The following is a 25049-nucleotide window of genomic DNA, read 5'->3' on the forward strand; positions in this document are numbered from 1 at the left end:
AGTACACAGGCACAATGAATTTCATTTTCCTTGAACATTAGGGGGTTACAGCCCACAAGGAATAAACCACTCATGCAGCAGTGGCACCTATGACTTTCCACATCTTAAAATTTTCTTTCCATTTATTTATTCAATTTATTTTTTCTATGCAGGCATAGTGAATAGTAAAATTTGTGAACATTTCCACAACACGTTCATTTAAGACAAGCACAATATTTAAGACAAGCTATCATTGGACAATTTAAAAGCCTCCCCAAACTTATGATCTGACAGGTTGTACAATTTTCACTGATAGTGGAAATGTGAATTTTAAGTCAAGATCCATGTTTGTAACTGGTACAGATCAGTTATATTTCACCTCTTGACCCTGCTGGCTTCTTGCTCTTCATCTCTTCCCACTCCTGCATTTTCTTCACATACTCATCAGTCATGGCCCCTAGTGTACAATCACATATAAACCACAATTCTACATACCAGTTTATGTATGTGAAAACAAACAAAATATCCCCAAAATGCATACACATATACACCTGGACTCCCAAATATCTTTCAAACTGAAAGTGCCATTAAATGAGGAACACACCACTACAATATGGTTATTTTTCTATCATGATATGGTTACCCAATTACATATTTAATTCTTATCATACTCGTTATATTTATCTGCATAAGTTACTTTATTATTCCATGCATACTTCATTATCACAAGGTTACAATGCACATCATCACCATATGGTTACATTACTATATCATATGGATACCTTATCATCTGGCTACATTATCATCAGATGGTTACATTACTATGTCATATGGACACATTATCATCATATGGATAATTTATCACTGGTTATATTACTATCTTATGGATACTTTACCATCTGGTTACATTATCATATGGATATTTTATCATGGTTACATTATTTATCTCATGGTTCATCAGAGAGATCACCTTAGACAATAAAGCACAACCAAATTCATCTGCTAAGAGGAATTGAGAACATGTGTATAAAATTCAAGAGACGTCATCAGTGAACAGTTAGGATAACTCCTTAAAACAACAAGTGTATTTAATGACTTACCCATAAGCTGAGACACATCTAGGCTCATAACACTATGCTGTGGGGGAAGTAAAGAGCCTACTCCTGGGGGAGAGCTTCCAGATCCCGAGCTTTTAAGCCGAGATGACTTCTTAGCTCCAGCATCGACCGATTGTCTGCCAGCCTCCTGACCATTTCGAGACTTTGTGCTACTTTTTGGAGAGACTTTCCCTTCTGATATTTCGCCTAAGTCTGCCAAGAAGTCAGAATATTCTATACCTTCTGATATTTCAGAGTCTGATTTGTCTACTTTCTTAGTTCTCTTTTTCAGGCTATCCTTACGGGTATGGATGATGTCCTTGACGCGACCCCAGGCTGACTTGTGTAGTTTCTTCTCCTTGGATGAGCTACTGCCGTCCCCGTCAGGGGAGGGAGACTTCCCGTCACTCTTCGTGCTTGCAGAGCGGTGCAGACGCGTCTGACGGGCCTCATCCTTGTTGTTTTTCTGTAGCTCTTCCAGGCCCTCCAGACTGGAGGAGCGCCGGACATAAGGGTATCTACTGTCTACCTTTAAATACTGAGCTTTTTCTTTGCCCTCTTTAGCACTGTGAGCTTTGGAGCTCTTGCCTTCAGCAGAGGAGCCCTCATCACTTAAGCCTGAGGCGAAGCTACCTTGTCTCTGGGTCTGACACTCCTCCCAGCCCGGAGGCCCCACCCAGGACTCTGCCCCGGACTCCCCTGGGGTGTCCTGCTGGGAAGACCCAGACCGAGAGTGCACCATTTTCCTTGAGGGACTAGAAGGTTCTCCTGAAGAAGTGGACATACGTAAGGTGTCTGCGCCCTCCAGACCACTGCCCACCCCACTGTCCACGGAGCGGCTCTCCGACAGGCCAACATGGGGTGTGGCCAAAAGGTGCTTCTCTACCGCGTCCTGACCAGTCAGATCAGGCACTGTCAGAGTTATCCCCCCTTCTGGTTCTTGTCCGCCTGCCGCTCCAGTCTCCTCTGTGGACTTGTGTCCAGAGAACACCTTCTTCACTTTTGCCCATTTAGACTTCTTCTTGTGTTTCAGGCTACTTTTGCCTATATCTGCCAGCGGCTCCCTGTGCTTGGAGCCGTTGGCTTCCGAAACCTGTTCCTCACTCATGACACCATCAGGCACGTCAATGGAGCCAGTGGAGTAGCTACGTTTGTGTAAGCGTTTCCGAGGCTCCATCTCCCCACTGGTAAGATTCTCCTCGGTCGTTTCTGTGTCCAGATATTGGCTGTCCTCGGCACTGGCCAGACGCGGGCGTGACTCCACGCCCAGGTCCTCAGAGAGCCGGCGCTGTTTGGGTCTGGATGTGGTGGGCAGGGTGAGGTACCCTGCTGGGGCTGGCGGGGGACCCTCCATTGGGATTTCCTGACCCCCCATCAACGTCCTCACCTGTAGCAGACTCTTTGTATTCTCCAGGTATTCACAGCGCTTCTTCAGGCGACAGTTCTCATCACGCAGCTGAGTCAACTGCTCCATAAGTCTTACCAGATTGTCCAGGTGATCCAAGCCAACACTTTGACGAAAGATGCCAGGGCTTGGAGTTCTTGGCTTCTTGGGTTTCGATGGTAAAAGTAACATTTGTTCCTGGAAAGATTTCGCTTGCTCTTCAAATTTTTCCAGGATGTGGGTACTATCTCGCTTCCTGTCATGTTCCATGTCGTAGTCATCAGATGGATGAGTCAGCCTATCCCCTAGGCGTTGCTGGGTTTCCACGGCAGAGCGGGTATGTGTCCGCATCTTCACCGTGGATGTCACGTCCGTGGTTTGAGCCATGGAGACAGTACCCACACTTTCCTGTGCAGGGGAGGGGCCCAGAGCACCAGACCCTGAGGCACTAATCTGGCTATCTGTTGAGGGATGAGGTGCCACATCGCTGGTCACTTGGGCCAGTGCGGCAGCCTGAGACATCAGATCATACTGACCACTCAGTTGTTGTTGTTGTACTGACACCTGACTGAGGTGAGTCGTTGTGTGTTCCACCTCCACAGTCTGGCCCAGCAGTACTTGCTGACTTTCCGCTTTGACATAGCGACTCTGTTGACCATTCTGCACTTCTTCACTTGTCACAGTGGTTTTCCTTACATTGTCATCCTTGTCGGCCATGCTCTATGGTAGCTAGGTGTTAGCTACCATCTTTTTGGGGCCGAACAGTCAGTAGCCACTGCACTGCTGAAAAATAAAAAAATGACATTATTGGTTTAAAATTATTTTCATGTATGCGATACCCAATGGGCTAAGACTTTATCTGCAGAGCTAAAGCTTTAGTTGATTGAGCCAGTAAGGGTCTAGGGCTGATTCCTCAAAGCCATTTCTGATTTATGTCAAAATTTGAAATGCGATCTTAAAGCTCATTTTTTGGCTTTTCACCTCATCAATATTACCTTTAGACAAATGTGTCCAAATTTCAACTTTCAAAAAAAACTTTCCAAAAACTAAGCCTTGTCAGAAGTGGCTCTGTCGAATCTTATATCAATACAGGAGCTTTTCATCTGCTTTCATACCTCTGTGGAATCTTATATTAATACAGGAGCTTTTCATCTGCTTTCATACCTCTGTAACTTTTCAACATATGATCATCCAGCTGAATCATCATCAAACACCTATGAAAATGCTGAATAATACTAAGTTAAGCAGAACAACCTCATAGACTAGTCAAAATTAACTCATCTTGGAAGATATGGTTCTCTTTGGTTTCACAGTAATGTAAAAAAATGACATATTTGGCATGAAATGTCCAAAGAAGGCATAATTTACTGCTTTATAAATTGAATAAACAGATACATTACAATTATTAAATGTAAAATTTCATGACTTTAATACATTCAAATTAATTTAGGGGACAGAAGTTTACAGGTTAATGGATGTATACCATTAATGAAAGTTATCATCACAGACAAGCTATAAAAATTTGCCAAAACCTCCAAAAACATCTATAACATGGCATCTATTAAAAGATTTAAATTTTCATGGCTGCAAAAACCCCAAAACTTGAAGGTACATATATGTACTATCTTTTTCAGAAGCACAATATATGTATAGCTTGGTGCAATTGACACTGGAATCCTGGGAGAACCATTTTAAATTATGATAACACTGGTGTTCAGAGTAAAACTAGTGAATCCACAATGCCGAGCAAAGTTGAGCAGAAGTTTAATTGATTTAATTATTTATTTGATTGGTATTTTACGCAGTATTCAAAAATATTCATTTGTTTTGACTGTGGCCAGCATTATGGTGGGGAGGAAACTGTTGAAGTTTGAAGTAGGGAGATGATAACGCCATAACCTTCAAGAAGTAAGTCGAGACTGGACTCCTAAGAATGCTAAATTGGAACAAACTTTTTTCTTCGTCAAGGGATATAGTCCTCTAATAGCAGCTCTCTCTAGATCGTTTGGTAGGGGAATCAAATAATGCCAAGTACCAAAAGTGGAAAACTCCACCTAAAACTTTATGCTTTAAGCATTATTATACAAGACCTGTCTTCTCTGAATGCATAAATTAACTCATCCTCTGGAAAGTGTCTTAGACATGGAGCAATCAATACCTTGAGCAAAGTTTTCAGTATAATTACAAGTTAGCTGACAAGAGTTCAACTGATAGGTGAATCAGAGGCTCTTGTAAATATATGCCCTGAGCTGTATCAAGGGGAAATTTTATAAACCGAGGGTCATAGACAGTAATGAAATCTGTCTTGGTATGAAACACACAAGAAATAAGACATGGCATTAGAAGTGGTAGTACTTTGGACAGTTGCCCAAAGATTATGAAACTCTAGACTTTTGCTCTTTTTTTTCAGTTTATTCAAGGCTTTCCATCAAAGTGGGGTCTCTGCCATTATCTCCAGTTTTCTATAAAATATCCATCCACTTTGGTGTTTATGTTAAGTAAGTATAAGGGAGGGTAGAGGTGGCTAGGGGCAGGCAGCAGCAGAACTCAGATAACAATCACTTGAACATCAGGGTAACAGAAACAGCCTTAGCGAGATGTGAGGGCAGGGAATCCGCTGAGGAATGGCTAGACATGCATCTGGTACATAAACACAACCAGGGGTGGGACAGCCAGCCCGCCACACTGTTTGCATGTCTTCCCTATCTATCTCTACAGGCTGCACAGCACTCGCACAATTGTTGAAGAGTTCAACCTGTGCACTTGTACTATTTCTCCTGCATGCACAGATGCCCGAAAAACTGTATTACATGCATTTCAATAAAGGACTTACAAAACCAATTATGACTTTTGGCAAATTTTTTTGCCCCCTTTTTTGGCAGGGTGGACCATCTATAAAAAAAACAATCACTAGTCTCAGAATAAAGATAATTTTAAACCAACTTACATACTGCATCCAGCTGAGACAAGCAGCTTTATAAGTATGCTTGACAATGTATGTCAGTAGAATTTCTGATCCATTATCTGTTACAATGGACAAGATAAAACCAAACCCTACAAAGCTGACATTTTTAAGTTATTGTGAATTTGTGCTTGTCAAGATTGCATACTGCGCATCAGTATTTAGGGGTCAACAAAATCAGGGTTATCAGCCTTTGCTTGGTAAGAAGTAGTAGAATCAGAGACTTGTGCGATATTAAACGTTTTCACATTCCTGGTCTTGAAACAATCTTACAGAACAGCTTTCAGTTACTGAAATCAGGCAGCAGACACACGGAACAGGAAGTTGGGATCTACATCAGAACTTAGCTGTTAGACATGTATAGTTTTCTTTATATATTATAATGCACATCATCCAACCAAACCACACTAATATACATGTATACTGTAACATTTGAAGTTTACTATCTGAAGTACATGCAGGTACTTGTGAAGCTGTCTTAAACTTAAGTCAGACAAGGTCTTAACTTCATAAAGTTTTACAGCACTAAAATTGTGAATTACCATCAAAATTTTCATTTTAACAATTAAGAGGTATCGTAGACTTTTGGTAATAAAATTGAAAATTAGCACTGAATTTCCAATCTTAGGTCAGTAACAATCCCACAAGTGAAGACCACATAGTGTGACTGAGGAGATGTCCACTGCGACTTTTCATCACAGACGTCAGTCTGCATCTTCACATCACAGAGCTTCAGAGCATTTATCTGTCAGAACATTACGCATGATTACTCACAGATTACATATCACAGATTGACAGAGAAGCAGTATAATAAAGACAAGTGAGCTAGAGTGAGTCAACATACACCTTAGCCCCACCCTTATAATCACCACAAGGGTGCACCCCTGTCCAATTTACACCAGGATACGGACTCTGATAGGGCACCTCTAATGGGGTGCCAGCCACGCAACCCTGGCTCTTGTCGAACTGTTCATGTTTATATCTCATTCTCGATAACCAGACTCCATCAAGTCGCCATTCTTGCCACGATGGATTCAAGTAGGACCTCCAGTTTCTCCCCCAAACACAGAGATGACATTATGTTTCAGAAACCGGATAGCACCAGTCAATCTGGAGCTGATAAGACTAGAAATCTGCCAATTTCACATTTCAGAATGGTCATATCTTATAAGTGTCAAGCATGTGAGTTAATGTATTTTAATGCATGTATTTAATTAGGACCCCTTGAGCTAAATGGCTAGGTATAAATAATCTTCACATGTATATTTTGATAACAACAGACCTACAGATTAGGGCTGTCAAGGAGCTTGTAAAGTTGGAAAAACATTAAGGCAACAGTGCAAATAATTCTGAGCTGCCCCATTTCTAAATAATGTCTGTCTTATTTACACTAATAATGTTTTGAAACAGTCTTCATATAAATAAATCCCTTAGGCAAATCATGGTGGTACCCATACTTTGGTGAAGAGCTAAATTAAAAAGAGGCCAACTCAAAATATTTATTTATTTATTTGAATGGTGTTTTACTCAAGAATATTTCACTTATATGATGAGCGACCAGCATTATGGTAGGAGGAAGCCGGATCAACTAAAAATATGTCAAAAGTATAAAAAACAAATAAATAATTTACAGGTACATCAGAACGAACCTTAAAAAGAACCCAGGAATGCTAATAATCTGATTTAAAGATTAGCAGCATAATGCATCAACCAAATTGTAATATTTCCAGGTTAAAGATAACAGCCCCAACCCCACATATCTAACATCTGTGCGTTTGCAAGGAATGGGAAACACTGCAAATCTATGAAATGATAAATGACTTAGCTTGGAACAGTCAGTTGTAATTCATGCTATGGTGATGCAACTGAGGAAGGCTTTGCGAATGTTAGTTCAGGGCTCAGAACATAAGGTCCCTTACTGGAGAGAGAGTGTACACAATCAAATACTATGCTGGATTCCCAGTGTGCGTTATTACACAAATACCCATTAAACACAAGCGCAGCGGACAACATCAACAGACATACATGTATGGATTAGAAAAAACTCCCTCAGGCGCCGGCGAAAAAAGTACCAGGAAGCAAGTAGGAGCACTCAGCATGCGCACAGATGGAGAGTTGCATCTGCATTAACCACTCCTGTCATTTCTGGGATTATTTATCTCTAAGTTACTGTTCTTCATGGACCACACACCTTTTCTCTCTACCTGTATTTTTAGAATCCTTGGTGTAGCACTTGTTCATATAGTGATAAATCAGAAGTTGTTCTGTCAATGGTACAAGAACAGCTAAAAGTGAAATACGAGGTTTGGAAACAACTGGTGGAAAACTACTCTGACTTGCGTATGGACAGGGGAGTTTTATATTTATTCTCAGCAAATGCATCTGGGGCACAATGCAAATAAATTAGATCTGCAAAAAAGTATTTGAGTGTGATGTGAGTAGAATGTATGAACTACATGAGGTGGTTATATAACCAGGCATCTGAAGTGAAGGTGAGAAAGTCTGAAAATACCTTACTCAATCTCCAAATTACATTTGCAATCACCTTTCTGGTGAAATCAGTTGATTTCTATTTTTAGATTTTAAGCAAAAATGTTTGAAATCAAGTACTGGGAGAAAAGTTCCCATGCTTGTATGAAACAGATATCCAAATGCTGTAAATCCTATAAGTTTCTCAGCGTGAATCCACACAGTAAATTGCTGCATGGTGATGCATACTGGCGAAGCACCTAGATAACCCTCTAATGTTCATGCTAATTGACACGGTTTTGACTTAATCCCACCCAAGCCTATCTATATGAAGCCTCATCACCACACTGGGCTGTAAAGCTATTAACATTAAGGCTGTTTTCTTGCTAAACCATTTCTCACCTATTAAAGTGTCCAATTCTGTCAATGAGGATACTCTCTATTAGGTTTTCGCCCTTAAATTAGAATACAGCTCCGGAATCAATGTCTACATAGGAGTATCCCAATGTACTGACAGACATACATACAGACGGACGGACCGACAGACTCACAGGTGGTTGTTAACATTTGTGATTTTACTAAATAGACATGGTAAACAGCTCAAATTCATCCTCTTTAAATGTAGATGGAACTAAGTCATGACCCACTAACCCCAAAACAACAAAACACATTAATCAGCACAACCACAAGGCATTTCCTTCTGCCACTCCTTTGAAGAAGGGCTAACACAGAGTGCAATAGGGTCAGCAAGGTTAAAGGTTCATAGTAAACAAGAAGCCTACTTATTCGAAGGGTTTACTAAAGACTCTGGAGCCAATAATCTGTGTAAGCCAGGCCTAAACTTTATTTATTTATTTGATTGGTGTTTTACGCCGTACTCAAGAATATTTCACTTATACGACGGCGGCCAGCATTATGGTGGGAAGAAACCGGGCAGAGCCCAGGGGAAACCCACGGCTATCCGCAGGTTGCTGGCAGACCTTCCCACATACGGCCGGAGAGGAAGCCAGCATGAGCTGGACTTGAACTCACAGCGACCGCATTGGTGAGTGACTCCTGGGCCATCACGCTGCGCTAGCGCGCTAACCAACTGAGCGACGGAGGCCCGGCCTAAACTTTAATACCGAACTTATCCTCACAACACATATATTGAATTTTGAAATCAGACTATGATAAATACCAAGCTTAAATCTTTGTACACTTCTGCACAACTGTCCAGTGAGTGAGTGCTTGGGGTTTAACGTTGTAGTTAACAATTTTTCAGTCATATGATGGCGAAGAAATCCTTAGAATGCATGTAATGTACCTCCTTTTTGCAGGACGGATTTCCACCGCTCTTTTATCTAGTGCTGCTTCACTGAAGGCAAGTAAGTCACCCCGCTTGACCCATTATACTGATACGGGTCAACCAGTTGTTGCACTATCCCCTTCATGCTGAACGCCAAGCGAGGAAGTTACAACTTTCTCTTTAAAGTCTTAGGTGTGACTTGACCCAGGATTGACCCTGGATCTACCGCTTCCAACGCGGACGCTCGACCAACTGTGATATCGGGGCCAGTCCGCTCTGAAACTAGTACAACCATACAGATACTAACACTGCTATATGATACATTATAAAAATAAGCAGCTCTAAAAGTCGTTGTTTGTCTCTCTGTCTGTTTGTCAGTCAATCAAATTTTTGACACATTATCCTTTAACATGGGCCATTCACTTAGCAAAGGACCATTGTGAGATGGCGAGATTGCACTTATAGCCCTTACATACCTTTTTATCAGTTTTAACTTGTCAAAACTCAGTACATGCAATTTGTCTCTCTAGCTAGACCCGTGGACGGTCATAAAACTAACAGTATGAATATACCTGTCACAAAGGGTGGCTTCACATCCACTGGTACCAGACTGCAGTGTTTATCCTTGTGCTTCCCACAAAGACCAGGTTTCCTTCCTTTTGTTCAGGTTTTGGCTTCGGAAAAGTTCTGAAAGAGAGGAAAACACCAGGTGTAATAATCCACAAAAGTCATTTGGGTTCATCTAGGTGTCAGCACATCATAAGATCCACCTGGGGGCGTACACTGCAGGACAGGTAAGCCTAACAACCAATGTTTACAGGAATGTACATCATGTTTATTACATGTACATTTTTGTTTAATATTAAAATATGACTCTGTGGTTTAGATTCAAAGTCCCTTTGTGCACTTATACAAATGCACATCAAAAGAAATGGCATAGAGGCCTGGTACATGTATTGTTTGATTCTTAACACTACATGTATGCCTGGCCTGGGTGTGAATTTTAGCCCATCTATATTTTGCCAATACAGTAAATAAAATCTGTCAGCCCTTACAATATTTTTTGTCAGCTGTCAAAACAAAATTTTGAACCTTCTCAAATTACATCAGGAATCAATGCATTTAGCATACCAGACCTTACACTATAATTAAAGACGCACAGCATAGAGAGTAAAAGCTGAGCAGCGAGTATACACTAAAACAGTCATGTGATGCGGAAAACATTTGAACAGTAGAATCTAGGAAGGAAACCGCTGTGCTGCCATGTACCTGACACACGAAGAAGATGATTAGGATCAAAGAGTGTCAGGTAATCCCCAGGTAAAATATTACCTGGATATGAGATCCCAAAGTGCCTTGGTACATCCACATTTCTTAATGCTTACCACTATCTTGATCTACCCAGCATAAAACACCACAAGCCTCTTTATTTACTTTTCCTCCTGAAATGTCCTTTTTTTTCCCCACCTTCCGGAAGATAAACCACAGCTCAATTTCCTACACAATTCTAGTTTTTGCTGCTTTTATAACTGATGCTGCAGTGCATGTATGTGGAATTTCAGCCTATGATACTGTTTGCTACAAGGTTACATTGGATACAACAGTCTCTAAATTTGGTCACTACCCATCACTCAATGTGCACAGCTTGTCTCTCCCTGAGAGCATCTAGCACTATCCCCCCACCTCACCCCAACCCAGGTGATCCAAGGAATGTTAAGAATATAGCTATGGCAAAACTTCTGAGTATTTTCCCACCACACTTACGAAAGCGGCACTTTACATCAATAATAACTCAAATAACTCTGCCAACTTACAAAGCTGCAGAATTTAATGCCTTACACATCAGAGGTAGTATCATATCTGATTTCAAAATTTCTACATCAAAGGCCATCGTAATTTCATTACCAGATGTGGGATTTACGCCATTATAGAAAGAAACATTTCAGAAAACAATTTTATGACAGATAACAGGAAATGCTTTTTCTCCTATTAATTAACAAGATGCTTCAAAAGACAAGACAAACCCTGTGTACATTTTCAGATTCAGCCATATGTTTATGAGTAATTTGGCCTGATTAACCGCAAAATACAATATATATTTAAAACCACAGATGCACACTACTTATTCAATGTTTTTATTGTGTTTTATACACACGCCACTTCCCAATTTCATAGACAATATTCTTACAAGCTATTTTATCATTCAACTCCTATTAAAGGTAGGCTTGCATGTAATTATACATGTGCAACTTATCTACATGTAAATGGTACAAATTTTACATTTTTTAAAGGTTACATCTAAATACTGCAATGCAGGATAAATGTAGTTCACAAAGATTCAAATTTCTCATATGAAAATGATTCAAAACCAGCCCCTGTCCTTAAAACCACAACTCCAACACACCAATATCCACACATCAAAAGTACATGTATTACTATAGCAATTATATGCCAGTATTGAGTAAGTAACCCACATAGTTGAGAATATGGCATAGGATAACCCAAAGTTTCCACACAGTCCAACCTTTTCACAAAGAAAAGGCCAGTCAACTAATACTCAATAAAATGTATAAATCAAAATTTCTTGACATTTTGCTTATGTAGCCAAAATCATGATTTCTTTAAGGAATATTTTCATCATTTACAATATGTGTACAATAAAATGTAAACTATGTCTGTGCTTATGCAAAAAAGTGGCAAAATTGCACATTCTGATTTATTTCTCAATGAACACTTTTCATCCATGTCATTCCAATGCAAATGCACCATAGCATTAAAGAACTAGACTACAATGCATTCTGATAAGCCAGAACAGCTGGCCTTGAGCATTCCAACCTTTTGACCAGGCATGTGTATATACACACACATGTATACATGCATATCAAACTTTAGGCTATACCATTTCCGGCTGCAGGTCTAATTTAGACGGATATTCTTTATTCCAAGAGGATTCAGCCTCCAACCTCTGACGTGGGGTCTGCAGACAAACAAATTAAGGTTTGCAGCCAGATGTACTGTGAAGCTATATGTATATATAGAACAGGCTGATCCACCTCTGACTGGTACATGTACAGATAGCAGACACAGGTACAGACAGCCCCTCTCCCAGCATCCTTCCCCCTCCCCTAAGTCACCCCTGCAAGAAAACTGACCACTCTGTTCCAGCTTGTTTATGTCTTAGCCATGGTCAGTACATGACCTTTCCCTCTTCTAGGCTCCCCTCAATATCCCCTGGTTACCCCCTCCTCAAAAATGCTAAGACACTGGAATGTGGCCTGGGTCCCCCAGGGCTACACACACAACCCCGATAGCAGCAGATTAGAGATAAGCTTTGACACCTCCTTGGAGGATGAGCCAATACTTCTTAACCCTTCACTCCTGCTAGACTCCCCCCACCCCCATTTGCATACATGTCAGAGGACTTCTCACAACATTATACCTGCTCCGAACACAAGAGAGCAAAGGCATCAATTTCATATCTCAACATCACTGCCCTGTCTTCTCACACCCAGACAGACATTCAGAGATAAAGCACTGAACAGTTTTCTGCACTTGTTGCCAGGTTTTAATGGCATTTTTCAAGAATACCATTCAAAGTCGCCCTGCTGTAGGTATTTCACCAAACTTCATATTTCACCCCAGTTTTCCGCTCCAAATACAGTTCTGACAATGCTTGCTGAAGACTTTTAAAGGGAACAGCTCTATCTTCCTGTGTCCATACTAAACTCATACAGTTTGTAACCATTTGAAACAAACAGACCACTAAAAAAACAATCCATCTAGGTTATGATATCAGTAAAGAAAATAAATCGAGAGAGAAGATACCCTATCACACAGCTCCAGTCAAATTCCTTGCACTTTTAATAACATGAAATTTAATGGTGTACAAAGTGGGTTCCCAAAAAAGGCAAGTTTGTACCTGCAAACTGCTGTCTATATCCTTCTACCTGACTAATTTGAATATATCATTTGACCTTATAGAAATAAATCAAAATTATATTCAATCTAGTCTCCTACTTTTCATCTTTAAGCCCAGCCCACACGGACAACATTTGTTGTCAAACATGAGATTTCTTGATCCACAACAACAAAAAATCCTCAAAATTTACTTGTGTGTGAGTGATCACAACTAGAATTCTGGAACATTTGATCCAAAGATTCGGCTTGTTTAATTTTGGGGTATAAAAAATCCAGAAAGGAATGAGCCGGAGCACAAGATTTCGCTTGTCTGCAAGCCAGCTGAATCTTGTGAAATCATTGTCATATACATCACCCAATCAGGGCCTATGGAAATGTCGTGAGAGCACCAACAAAATGGCAGCTGTGACACAGCTTTTGATGTCATATGACCTTGAACATATCAGTGACAGTCTTTTATCAGTGGAATCTTCAAAAATGGGCAACAAATGTTGCCTGCGTGCAGGTAACCGACATTCCGCATCATTAAACACCAGGATGTGAAAATCCGATTTTCAACAATGAATGTTGTCCGTGTGCGCTACGGTTAACCCATTATTCCAAATCTAAATGACATTGAATTGTATCTGACAGTTTTCAGATTTACCCAGACAATTTTTGTGTGCATTTTTGAAAATACATGTATTTTCCTATAAGCATAAGAGACCATTAAGTCTCTCTTACATGTACTTACAAGTACAACGTAACAAAACACAATACAATCATAATTAAAAAAAAAAAATTAAAAGAGAATGTATTTCTAAAAAGTGAATAATCTATTGAAATGTAGACACCAATGATTGTAATTCCTCACCACTTAGTGATTGTATACGTAGCATTACTCCACCATGTACCATATGTAGATACAAAAACAATGTATTCATGGCAATGTACATGTAAAAAACAAGACTGCTCAGATCATTTATACATTCACCATCATTAACCTCATTACCAAAACTAAATAACCATACATTACCAATCTCAAAACCCTCTGCATATCCATACTCTACAGCAGTAAGTTTTCACAATCACACTAAACGTTAGGCTGACAGTACATGCTTGTAGTTGAATGAACTAAGTACATGTCAGGCTATATGTTCCTGTAGGTGTCTATGCAGATTCGTTGGCAAAAACATAACTAACAGAGAAGCATTGTTCAAATGACTCACAACAGAGGTCAACCACAAAACTGAGTGCTATTTCATTACAGGAAACCTACAGTTTGAACGACACATGTCTATGTTACAATCAGTCTTGGTGTACTGATCTTCAATACACTACTGTAAGCTTTGTTAGAAGTTGTTCCAGCTTAAGCTAACATTGCAAAAAGTTTTCAGTTTTCTTTTTTGTTTTCTGTTTGTAGAGAAAAGGCTATTCCACACAAATTTCTTATAACCATTCATACAAGTACACATGTACATTTTGGAACTTGATCTGATTTCTTTTATTGGAGTTTTATGCTGTACTAAAGAATATTTCCCTTACACGAGGGCAGTCAGTATTGCAGGAGGAAAATGGGCAGAGACTGGGGGAAAGCACAACCATCCGCAGGTTGATGGCAGACCTTCTCACATAGAACCAGAGAGGAAGCCAGCATGAGCTTGACTTGAACTCGCTGCCTCTGCATTGGTGACAAGATCCAGAGATATTGCGTCACGCTGGCACAATAGATGCCCCTATTGGAACTTGCATTAAATCATGTAAATTAATCAAAATAAAAACAGTACAGTTGTTGAACGTTTATCACTGACAGTCTTGAATCATAAAACAATAATCAGAAGAGTGCTTTCTTTTCTAAACCCCATGAGTGAAATTCACATTAAGTATCACATTAGGTGTAATGAGAACAGTACTGCACCAGTGGATAAAAAAATTTTCAGTTGTTCATTCAATCAGTCAGAATTTGCCAAAGAAGCAAATTCAGAGAATTTACATTCCACATTAAAAACACTAAAAATACATGGAGCTGCTTGGTTTTTAAATGTGATCAGAAGAGAGACAAAAAATTTTACCCAATATTTGAAGCAGTTATTGCTAGAAAACCAAACATGACAGACAAACCAATACCTATTTCCCTCAGTTCTGTTCAAGAGTGAGATAAGATTTCTGTCAATCAACCTAGCAGCTAGTCATTAGCTCACAAGTGAAGCGATTGTGGAATACTGCTTGACAGTGTAAGGATAAAGCCCTGTAACATTTATAGGAAATTGGCCCCTCCACTCAGGGGCTCATAAGCTTGGTTCATACTATCTATATAGTGAAGTCCGATACAATTTGCCTTTTCAGTTCTAAACAATAAACAGTACATCAATGTTGATCCATTACGGAATGGTAAATGCATGTACACACTTGTTCCAAGCAGTATTTACACAAGGAATCTGGTATCATTTACAATTATCACTAAATCAATGACTCAGAGACAAGTTGAACACACAACCGCGCTCTGCTACAACTCTGACTCAATGGTGTAAATTTAAAACTGGCCAGTAGTAACAATATCAGCATAGAATGGGTCTTGGGTGCTGTAATGCTTTTTCTGTACAAGGCTTTGATAGAAGTTGTTCCAGCTACTGTAACATTGCAAAGACCCTTGAACTACTTTGGAAATTTCTTGTTGCTTTGTTGTTTACAGACCTCAGCTTTGCTTTTATGCATGCCATTTTTTTTTTTTTTACAAATAAGTAGACATACTTTACAACTTTAACATATGTATATTGGGAACTTTAAAGTGTACATCTTTCGCTGATCTGATGACTATTTGATTGAGTGATGCTTTATGACAAAATTATTTCTCTTACACGACAGCGGCCAGCAATGTGGTGGGAGGAAACCGAACAGAGCCCGAGGGAAATCTGCAGGTTGCTGACAGACCGATTTGATGTGTATAGAATTCATGGACAGTTGAACATTATACACAATAAAATCAAACCACATAAAGACAATGTAACAACTACTACTAAACAGTCTCTGTTCATGAATTAAGACACAATCCACTTATTTTATATTTATTTATTTATTTATTTATTCATGTGTGATTTTATGCTATAAATTCCAATATTTTACAAATGGCGACTGGAGGAAACTAGTAAAAATCTGATGGACACCACGATATGTTTAAAGCCATCTAACAAACCTGATGTTGTAGAGTTACAGCTGAATCAACCGCAGCTGGATTTGAACTCACACACCCTTTAATAGTCAAGGCGGTTGTGGTATACAACTACCTGGAGATGATTCACCACTGAGCCAGGTACGGCCCCTGTTTCTCATCAGTACACCCTATGTATACATCTATATAAGAAATACTCTGTGGAGTAATTAAATTTCTGATATACTTTATGACAAATCCATAATAATAGTGCTACTTGATTTCCCACTTCATTATATGTATATCAGAAAAGAAGTGAGCCAAGTTGGCAAAGGCATGTTTTTTTCTCAACTTAAGATCCACCTTTATCAGCCGTGCTGAAGTCTTCACCTATAACTGCTAACATTCATCCCACTAGACCATTGGGAGAAATGGAGAAGAGCATAGTAAATATACCAAAATAGACCAACTGGAAAGAAAGCACCGTCTTATACACTGTACCACACCTACTGTTTACCTATCCTACCAAATACCCACAGATTTTACCTTGAAAGTTTGAGTTGTTACCGCTGGTACCTGGCCTTACTTTCTCTGTCGTCAGATAGCCCAGTCAATGTGTTTTCTGATGATGTCTCTCGGTGGATTTAAATGTTTCTTGAACCACCTGAATTTGTGAGTTTTGACCTCCCCTGCACGAAAACCAGAGTCAACTATAAGAGAGTGGTGCCATGTTCTGAGTTGAGCGGAGACTTGGCTCTCCCAGCTCCCTCAGAGGCTGAAATTCTATCTCTTCAGCTAAATGATAGCCTTCCCTCTGCTCCTGTCTGCATAGGCCACAGAGACTTAAAATATCACCCCTGCATGCTAAACCATACTCTTACCATAATCACACCAATAACCCTCTCTTCACCAATTTACAACTCATGGCTTGTTATCATAAAACAAAATAAATGGGTTAATTTTGACTCTAAAAGAGTAGTTCGTTGCTGTATGAATATTGCTGTTTTGTAAGCTGCTGCTGATGATGTAGTGTTCTGTTGTCCTGCTGTGGTTTATGGTGATGATGATGATGGTGATGATAATACACACTGCAGCACGATTCTCCCCCCAAGGGAACCTCCTTAACAAAATATGTTAACTATAGCGAAATTGCACAACATGTGGAAGACGTTTATAAATTTCCTGTTCATTTTCATATCAGACGTATAATAGCCCTTAAAATGAAACCTGAATCAACATCAACTTCCATATGGCACTTGAACGTTTTTAAACAAACAGAAAACTCATATATTTATTTATGATAAAAATTTCAGCAAGTCAAACCAACTCAAAGTCACACTATCACATAAGCATCATTTCCATCCTTGCACCAATTTCTCAGTGCCTAACATTTGAATCGGTTACCGCATAGTGTCGCATAAATTGTAATTAATACAAAAATTATAACATTATGAGAGATAATAGATTAATCACTGGTATCAATAGTAGCAATGAAGAACATTTCCTGCCAAAGTAATTCTGGCAAAATACCACATAGTGTCACATAAATTGTAATTAATACAAAAATTATAACATTATGGGAGATAATAGATTAATCACTGGTAACAATAGTAGCAATGAAGAACATTTCCTGCCAAAGTAATTCTGGCAAAATACCACATAGTGTCACATAAATTGTAATTAATACAAAAATTATAACATTATGGGAGATAATAGATTAATCACTGGTAACAATAGTAGCAATGAAGAACATTTCCTGCCAAAGTAATTCTGGCAAAATACCACATAGTGTCACATAAATTGTAATTAATACAAAAATTATAACATTATGGGAGATAATAGATTAATCACTGGTAACAATAGTAGCAATGAAGAACATTTCCTGCCAAAGTAATTCTGGCAAAAACTGAGTGGTGTGTTGGTCTTTCCTACCTCAGTAATGGTAATATTTGGGCAGAGTAATGATGGTCAATACAACTTGGACCCATGTCATCATTGCTGCGAAAAGGTATCTCGTGAGTAGGGAGTTAAAACAAGGTACATCTATACAAGTAAATGTTTTTGCAATGAGAACACAGTTACTATGGTAATGAACATGAGTAATGACCACCAGCCCTTGTTCAAGGAAGTCTCAGGTTCAAATCCTTCTCTTGCTGGTTTGGCATGGCTGCAACCCTATACTACAAGTTTTTATTGCACACCTTGCATTTCCACATGACTTTGTACACTATAAGCATGATTCCTGGTTCATATAAGTGAAACAGTCATATGTATTCCACACCAAGCAAATTCCCACATGTAATATCATAGCCATGAACATTCAGTTTACAGTGAACAAAACCCGAGGGCAAAGGCTGCAAAAATGATTGCATAAATATGACATAACATAAAGTCAAAGTTCACATACTTGTGCTTACAAACTGTGTATCACCAGCACTTGGTTCAGTGTACACATGTAGGATTATATGTAATAATAAAATATGAGATGGGGACAACAAATAGAATAGATTCAACAATCCTGAAGAAATGGGTAACAAATGTTGTAATGCTGGACTACATAGATACTACATACAAACACGCATGATTACATTCATAAGCAGTTGATAATTGACCCTGGTTAAGTTTTTATTTACATGTATCTTGCCATGATCAGATGTACTTTTTAGTCATTCTACAATAAACAAATACAAAACAGTACATACTAATCAAAATACCTCCAAAAATAAAAATTTCATAAACAATTAATGTACACGATATTATTTCTACAGGAAACAAAATAAAAATACTTACATCAGCTGATACAATTTGCTTACTCCAATCACAGATATCACAAAACTGCATTGTTACAACAATAGCATCTTTGCCAAACCATAACTGTACATACAATTATCAAAATCACTTCACACGTCAACTTCTCATCTACAGGAATTCAAAACAAGGATAATATGTTTACTTGTATTATGCACCGTTAAGGAAGAAAAATCTGAAATGTTAATCACATGGATTAATTGATGGTCCATGATCCATCATATTTATCAGGATCCCTCTATTCATACAAGCAAACATATGTGGACTGTAGAGAGGAAGGAAATGTCCAGGTCAACCATTCTGCAGACAGCTCAAATTATTAAACCTGATAAAATGAAATATTATACGCCACGTTAAAAAGAAAGAGCGCTCCTTGTCTGACTTCCTGCTCATAAGAGTCACATAAGTGTGACAGCATGCCCGAGCGCAGAGCCAATTAACAGGGGTCAAGACTAGGCTGACCTCATCACGGAAACAACATGGCCGCTATATACCGGTACACGTACATGTTGGTGAAGAAATCTTAGCAGGCTCTTAATGATACTATCAAAAACACTGCTATAAACATTTATCTTGAAGTCCACTGAAAAATACTGCAGCCTGGTCTGATATCAACTTTGATACCAGTATGTGACAGACGTAAGGGTTGTAGGCGAGACAAACCATACCAAGTCTGACAGATACCATACCTTTCAAGATACCTGACAAACCTAACAACTTATGGCTGCAGAACGAGCTGGATGTAAACACACCTCTTTCTACAGTTTAACCAATAGGACAAAAGACTACTGAAGATAATGATAATCTTTCCTTTTCAAGCAAAGAAGATTTTTTATCAATCCTTGTTTCTCTCATCAAAATTATCTAAAATTTTTATTTACTTATTTTTATTTGACTGGTGTTTCACACCATACTCAAGAATATTTCACTTCATGTATACGACGGCGGACAGCATTATGGTGGGAGGAAACTGGGCAGAGCCCGGGGGGAAACCCACAACCATCGTAAAGTTTTGCTATGAAATACACAGCAATGAAATACACAGCAATGATATACCCAGATAAACTTACATGTACACATACCAAGTTACTTTAACATGGTCCATACAAACATTTGACATAATTTATTGTAAATGTATAAAAGGCAGACGTTTCTGGTGCCTGTAACCAGCCGAAGGGCAGGTAGTTGTACATGTAGCTTGTGGTCTGGTACAGGCAGAGGGCTAAGATGGCTATCTCCCAATCACACCATGCTCCACACTCCTCTTGGCCATTCTTACATAACAAGCCACCTCTTGTACTGCATGTCCCACAACATCTGCAGAGGGCAAAAGATTCCAACCATACATCATGCCTGCCTGAAACTCTAGCTATCTTCAAAGGTTGTTCCATTCTAGATCCCCAAGGGAGGGGGGCATGTGCCCACAGCACTGTGCCCATGGCCTTTCCCCCACATGCAGCATGTAGGCTTAATGAGCTGCTCAAACCACATGATGAGGCTAACTTAAAAGCTGAAGGCACAATTAATCAGGTCATAGGCCAACACCTAGTTATCCATATCCTTAGAGTCTGGCAGGCTTGGGTAGACTCCAGTTACCTGTGTATGTGCTTCTCAAGAAAGCTCACTACAGCCACCATTTGGACACCACATTAAAGTCTAATATCAACACGACTAAAATACTGTCATCCTTTGACATGTAATAGGATTCTTTTTTAATTAAATAATGATTTAATATTGTGACGTAAGTTCAATCAAAAAGACTGACAGGCAAAGACCTTCATACTTGATTAGAATTACATAACATTCCTCAAATCGAATCGATAAATGTATGAATAAATATAAGAAATGTTAAGCCCAAAAAGTTTTATGACTTTCAACAAGTAATAATATTACTATTGTTTCAAAAATGACTGAACTTCAGCACAACAGTATAGAATGGCTGTGATTTTAAATTCCAAAAAGTTAGGGGACACATTTTACAAAATACATGGATTTGTGTAATTGAAAATAATTGTTGAAATTAAAGCATAATGAATAATTCCATTAATCTGAATTTCAAAAGTATCCAGTGCATCACCAATGTGCAAATGAATACATAAAAAAATCCAAAAATATATACCACAAAGCTTACAGTTCTAAAACATGCTGAACCATACTCCCACCTGTATAATTTACCATATACAATATCGACGATGATTCCTATGAACTTCCTACATATGAGCAGCCGCTCATAATTAAAATGAAATCCATCATAAAATATGCAATCATACTGCACTACAGAATTTCCAATGGACCAATACATAAGTGCTGTACCAAAATCCATGCTTTTCTAATAAGAAGCTAAGGACACCAAATGCCAGATATAAGACTCCCATTACATGAAACTTATTATGGTTTTAATTGTCATATTTTCATTTAAATGGCCATTTAAGTTTCACATGCAAATCTTGGAAAATGACTTTTATTGACCTTTATACAAAGGTGTTAAGGGGATTGTCTGGAAGATCATATCCCCCTGAAAATTTCAAGTTTCAGCATCAAAAGTAATTATTTAATATAATGTCTGAACATAGATACTGTGTCTAATTTCAGACAGGCGTTTTGAGGTTTGTTTGGAACATTGGAATGATATCCATCTGGAAAATGGTAAATTTCAGCATCAAAAATAATATTTTGTGACATTTATTTGCCTCTAAAAATGCACTTTTATGGGCAAAATTTTAGGTCATTTAAGGTAAACCAAAACTAGCTTTGTGGAATCAGATTCATGTGCTACAAGTGTTTGGCCATCACAGTTTTACTCTATATTTCTGTCTTCTGTAACACCTGGTAACAAAACCAGTGGTTACTAACCACTTTGAAAAGTATATGTAGTATACTCAAAGCTTTAAATGACATTTTTGGCATATCATAATTAAGAATTAATGCAAGAGAGCAAAAATTCAGAGAAAGAAACCAGAGATATTTTACATCAACTTCTTGGATCTCAGTAAACGTTTACAACTGAATAATACTGATAAAAACTCAGATACACTAATATCAGAGAATATCTGTCAAATTTGGCAAGATCCTTGTTGGCAAGAGCAAGAAGACTTCAAGAAGCAAAAGGCATGCTGTGAGGACATTGGACTCGGGGGTTGATAGAGTGAATGTGCCCCAGAGATAGATACATCTCAGAGTGTTTGATGTGCTGACAATTCAGGTGAGATAAACCATCAACCTTCATATGTTTTTGAACAGGTTTATCAGGGCTGACGCCAAGGCCTCTAAAGTGGAGCACAAACTAGTGTTCTGGCGCACCCAGTTACCAACGGGGGATCAGCTGAGAGGGGCCAAATCAGCCAGAAACATCAAAACAGACGCAGACTGACTGCAGCATGTGATCATCAGTACCTTACTACCTATACAGCCTGTAATGAGGTCCAGGTTGGCACTGTCAGAGCCACTATAAATCCAAAGGTGTGCAATAAAGAGAGGAGACATACAGCCTCTCAGTCATGATAATAGCCAATAAAACACATCACGTTGATCAACACTGGCTCTTATATCACCAGCCAGACCTGCTGTAAATCACACACTCTCCACTTGACTCTACTTGAGCAGCTTGTTCACCTAATTGGGCAAGAGCCTCAAAAAAACTAGGTAAAATTCAAAGAATGTTCATGTTTGATACAAATTTTTGATGAAAGGAAAACAAGATTATAATCAACATGTACATTTACAGGTGCGACAACTTTGTGATGTTGTGGTACACTATCTCCGTAGTAGTGAGTCAGTCATTTGGGAGCTGATTTATGCTTGAGCTGTTGCCCTGCTTTCTTAATACATCTGCTTCTCAACTTTACATCATGGTCCTACACCAAAATGGAACAAATCTACAAATTTATGAGCCTGGAAAAAGACTGATTCTTCAGTTCAAGCTCTCTTATAACCATATTCCTCAGATGTGATACTAGCGTAAAACAAGGAGTTACTTCCTTATGCAAACAAAACTGATCTGTTAAAACAGAGATTTGCATCCTTTCATCATTTTCAGTTTGCACATTTTTTTTCTCTGGAAAAATGCAGATACATGATGCAGATACAAAATGTTTATGGTACTGCGCTACAGGTCATAATAAACTGTGCATGTGTGCTTTGCTCTACTGCTCAGCCCAATCCCACACATAACAGTACATGTGTATGACAGGGAGTCACTGAGCACCTCCAGGTCTTACTCCAAAGCTCATCTGCATAAGGCAGATCTCCAGTTTCCAAGGATCTACCACTGTAGACTGCAGAAGCCACTAAATATAGAAACCCTAACACTCTGGTTGAACTTGGCTCCAGAGTTATCCACCCTTGGATGCCTTTCCATACCAGTCATCAGCAGCAGTGTGGGAAGATGGAAAGATATATATTGGTGGTTTCCACACTTAAGACAAGCAGTCCCAACACTATCCACATCAAACGTGGATGTCTTTAATCTACCCTCAAAGGTGCACAGTGGTGGTTAAATTCTGAAAAAAACAACAACAACCCATTAATGAGCCTAAGAGGATTTAACATTTGCATCCAGTTGTAGATATTAGACACACACAAGACTCATTTTGAACTGCTAAAATGAGCTTGAAATCCACCACACTAGAGCCACAACCACGACAGATCACCTCTTCGCAAGCCTCAGTACCAACCTGGAATTGGGAGAGGTGTGTGAGAACAGGTGTTCGGAAAGCTTCCACTCACATCGGGGAAAGAAGAAAAAAAAACCTCCTTGGGATTCACTAACACCTTGCTTTTATATACAAGAAGCTATTTACAACATTTTGCCAGCACTGATCGACGCAACACTCTGCGAGTGAACCCTAGCCGCTTATAGCTTACATCATGTGAAGCTAGCCTCCTACATGTAACCCGCACGCAACAAATCACACTCCACTTCTACATTTAACATGTTTATAAAAAGCCCTGAAGCAAAGCACAGAGCGTGGGGATAATGTTAACATGTAAGCTTAGCAGGTCTTTGACATGAAACAGTGAAACTAAAATAATCTCTGGATTTGTCAAAATATCACAGTAAACAGGACCCTTGTTACTATGGGAACAAACCACAAAAGTACATCAAGATGGCAACTAACCATTGTAACCATACAAACAGCATCAGGAAAGAACTTTCTCCATAGTTTTAGATATGGCTTTTGTGCAATATCCTCTCATACAACATTTGTGTCAATATGATTACAAAAACAATCTATGTTTCTAATATACTAAAAGTGTGAAATTATGAGATTCCACTAATTAAAGGTATGCTGTCGGTAAATCTGGAAGAGGAGAAGAATTCTACGTTCATATTCACCTTTCCAGAAAAAAACACAAAACAAATACCTGACATCCTATAACAGTTACATGCATGTAAATCCAAGTAGCCAGATTGGATGCTACATGTGGATCCATGGTGAGTTTACCTTAGCACATGTGACTGACTACACAGCAGTATGAGTCTACAAAAGCAAGCAATTGGCTAAGACATCTTGTCTGCATACATATACAAAATTACTTTGTAAAAATTATAATCAAGTATATTACATGTGTCTGCAGGACACAATGTCTACATTAACTTCCATTTACAATAGGAAATTACATTCATGAGATGAACCTCATGCTTAAATATTCATTAAATATGCATTTCTGCAATCAAAACCAAAGGACTTGACAACTTTAACAATGCGGAACTAATCATGTAGGCCGCCAAATTTTTAAAATAGACATGCAACACTGACCCCAGTATGAGATAGCATGGGATTTTACGGTCAACTGAAACGCAGCACACTGCACAGTTTAGAATAGTGCATGCGAATAAATGTTAACGGGTACAAGTATATGTGTGAAAAATGCCCTTCGTGTCAAGATACATATCATAATGGAGTGCATACATGCATGCATATGCTTAAAACCATCATTTCAAGATGACAATCTAAGCCTTCAACGAATATGATTTCAGAAATGACTTGGTGAGCTAAAGTGAGTTAAGCCGCTCA

General features: G+C 38.9%; 1 protein-coding gene across 4 annotated transcripts in view; it reads right to left on the minus strand.

Annotated features, from left to right (window-relative positions):
• The window catches only part of LOC135473334 (uncharacterized), a 77096-nt gene that overhangs the window by 13512 nt on the left and 38535 nt on the right, over positions 1–25049 (minus strand). For 2 of the 4 annotated variants that reach the window (XM_064753207.1, XM_064753186.1), the window contains exons 1-4: positions 16771–16991; positions 9752–9866; positions 1080–3243; positions 359–436 (exon numbers count right to left, since the gene is read on the minus strand). In XM_064753207.1, coding sequence (XP_064609277.1) covers positions 359–436; positions 1080–3177 — 2176 coding nt within the window. In that variant the 5' untranslated portion in view covers positions 3178–3243; positions 9752–9866; positions 16771–16991. Of the gene's footprint in view, positions 1–358; positions 437–1079; positions 3244–9751; positions 9867–16770; positions 16992–25049 lie in introns of those variants that run through there. The other 2 variants (XM_064753193.1, XM_064753199.1) reach the window with 1 other exon arrangement.

The sequence above is a fragment of the Liolophura sinensis genome, chromosome 1 (genome assembly GCF_032854445.1).
Source record: "Liolophura sinensis isolate JHLJ2023 chromosome 1, CUHK_Ljap_v2, whole genome shotgun sequence".
Taxonomy (NCBI): domain Eukaryota; kingdom Metazoa; phylum Mollusca; class Polyplacophora; order Chitonida; family Chitonidae; genus Liolophura; species Liolophura sinensis.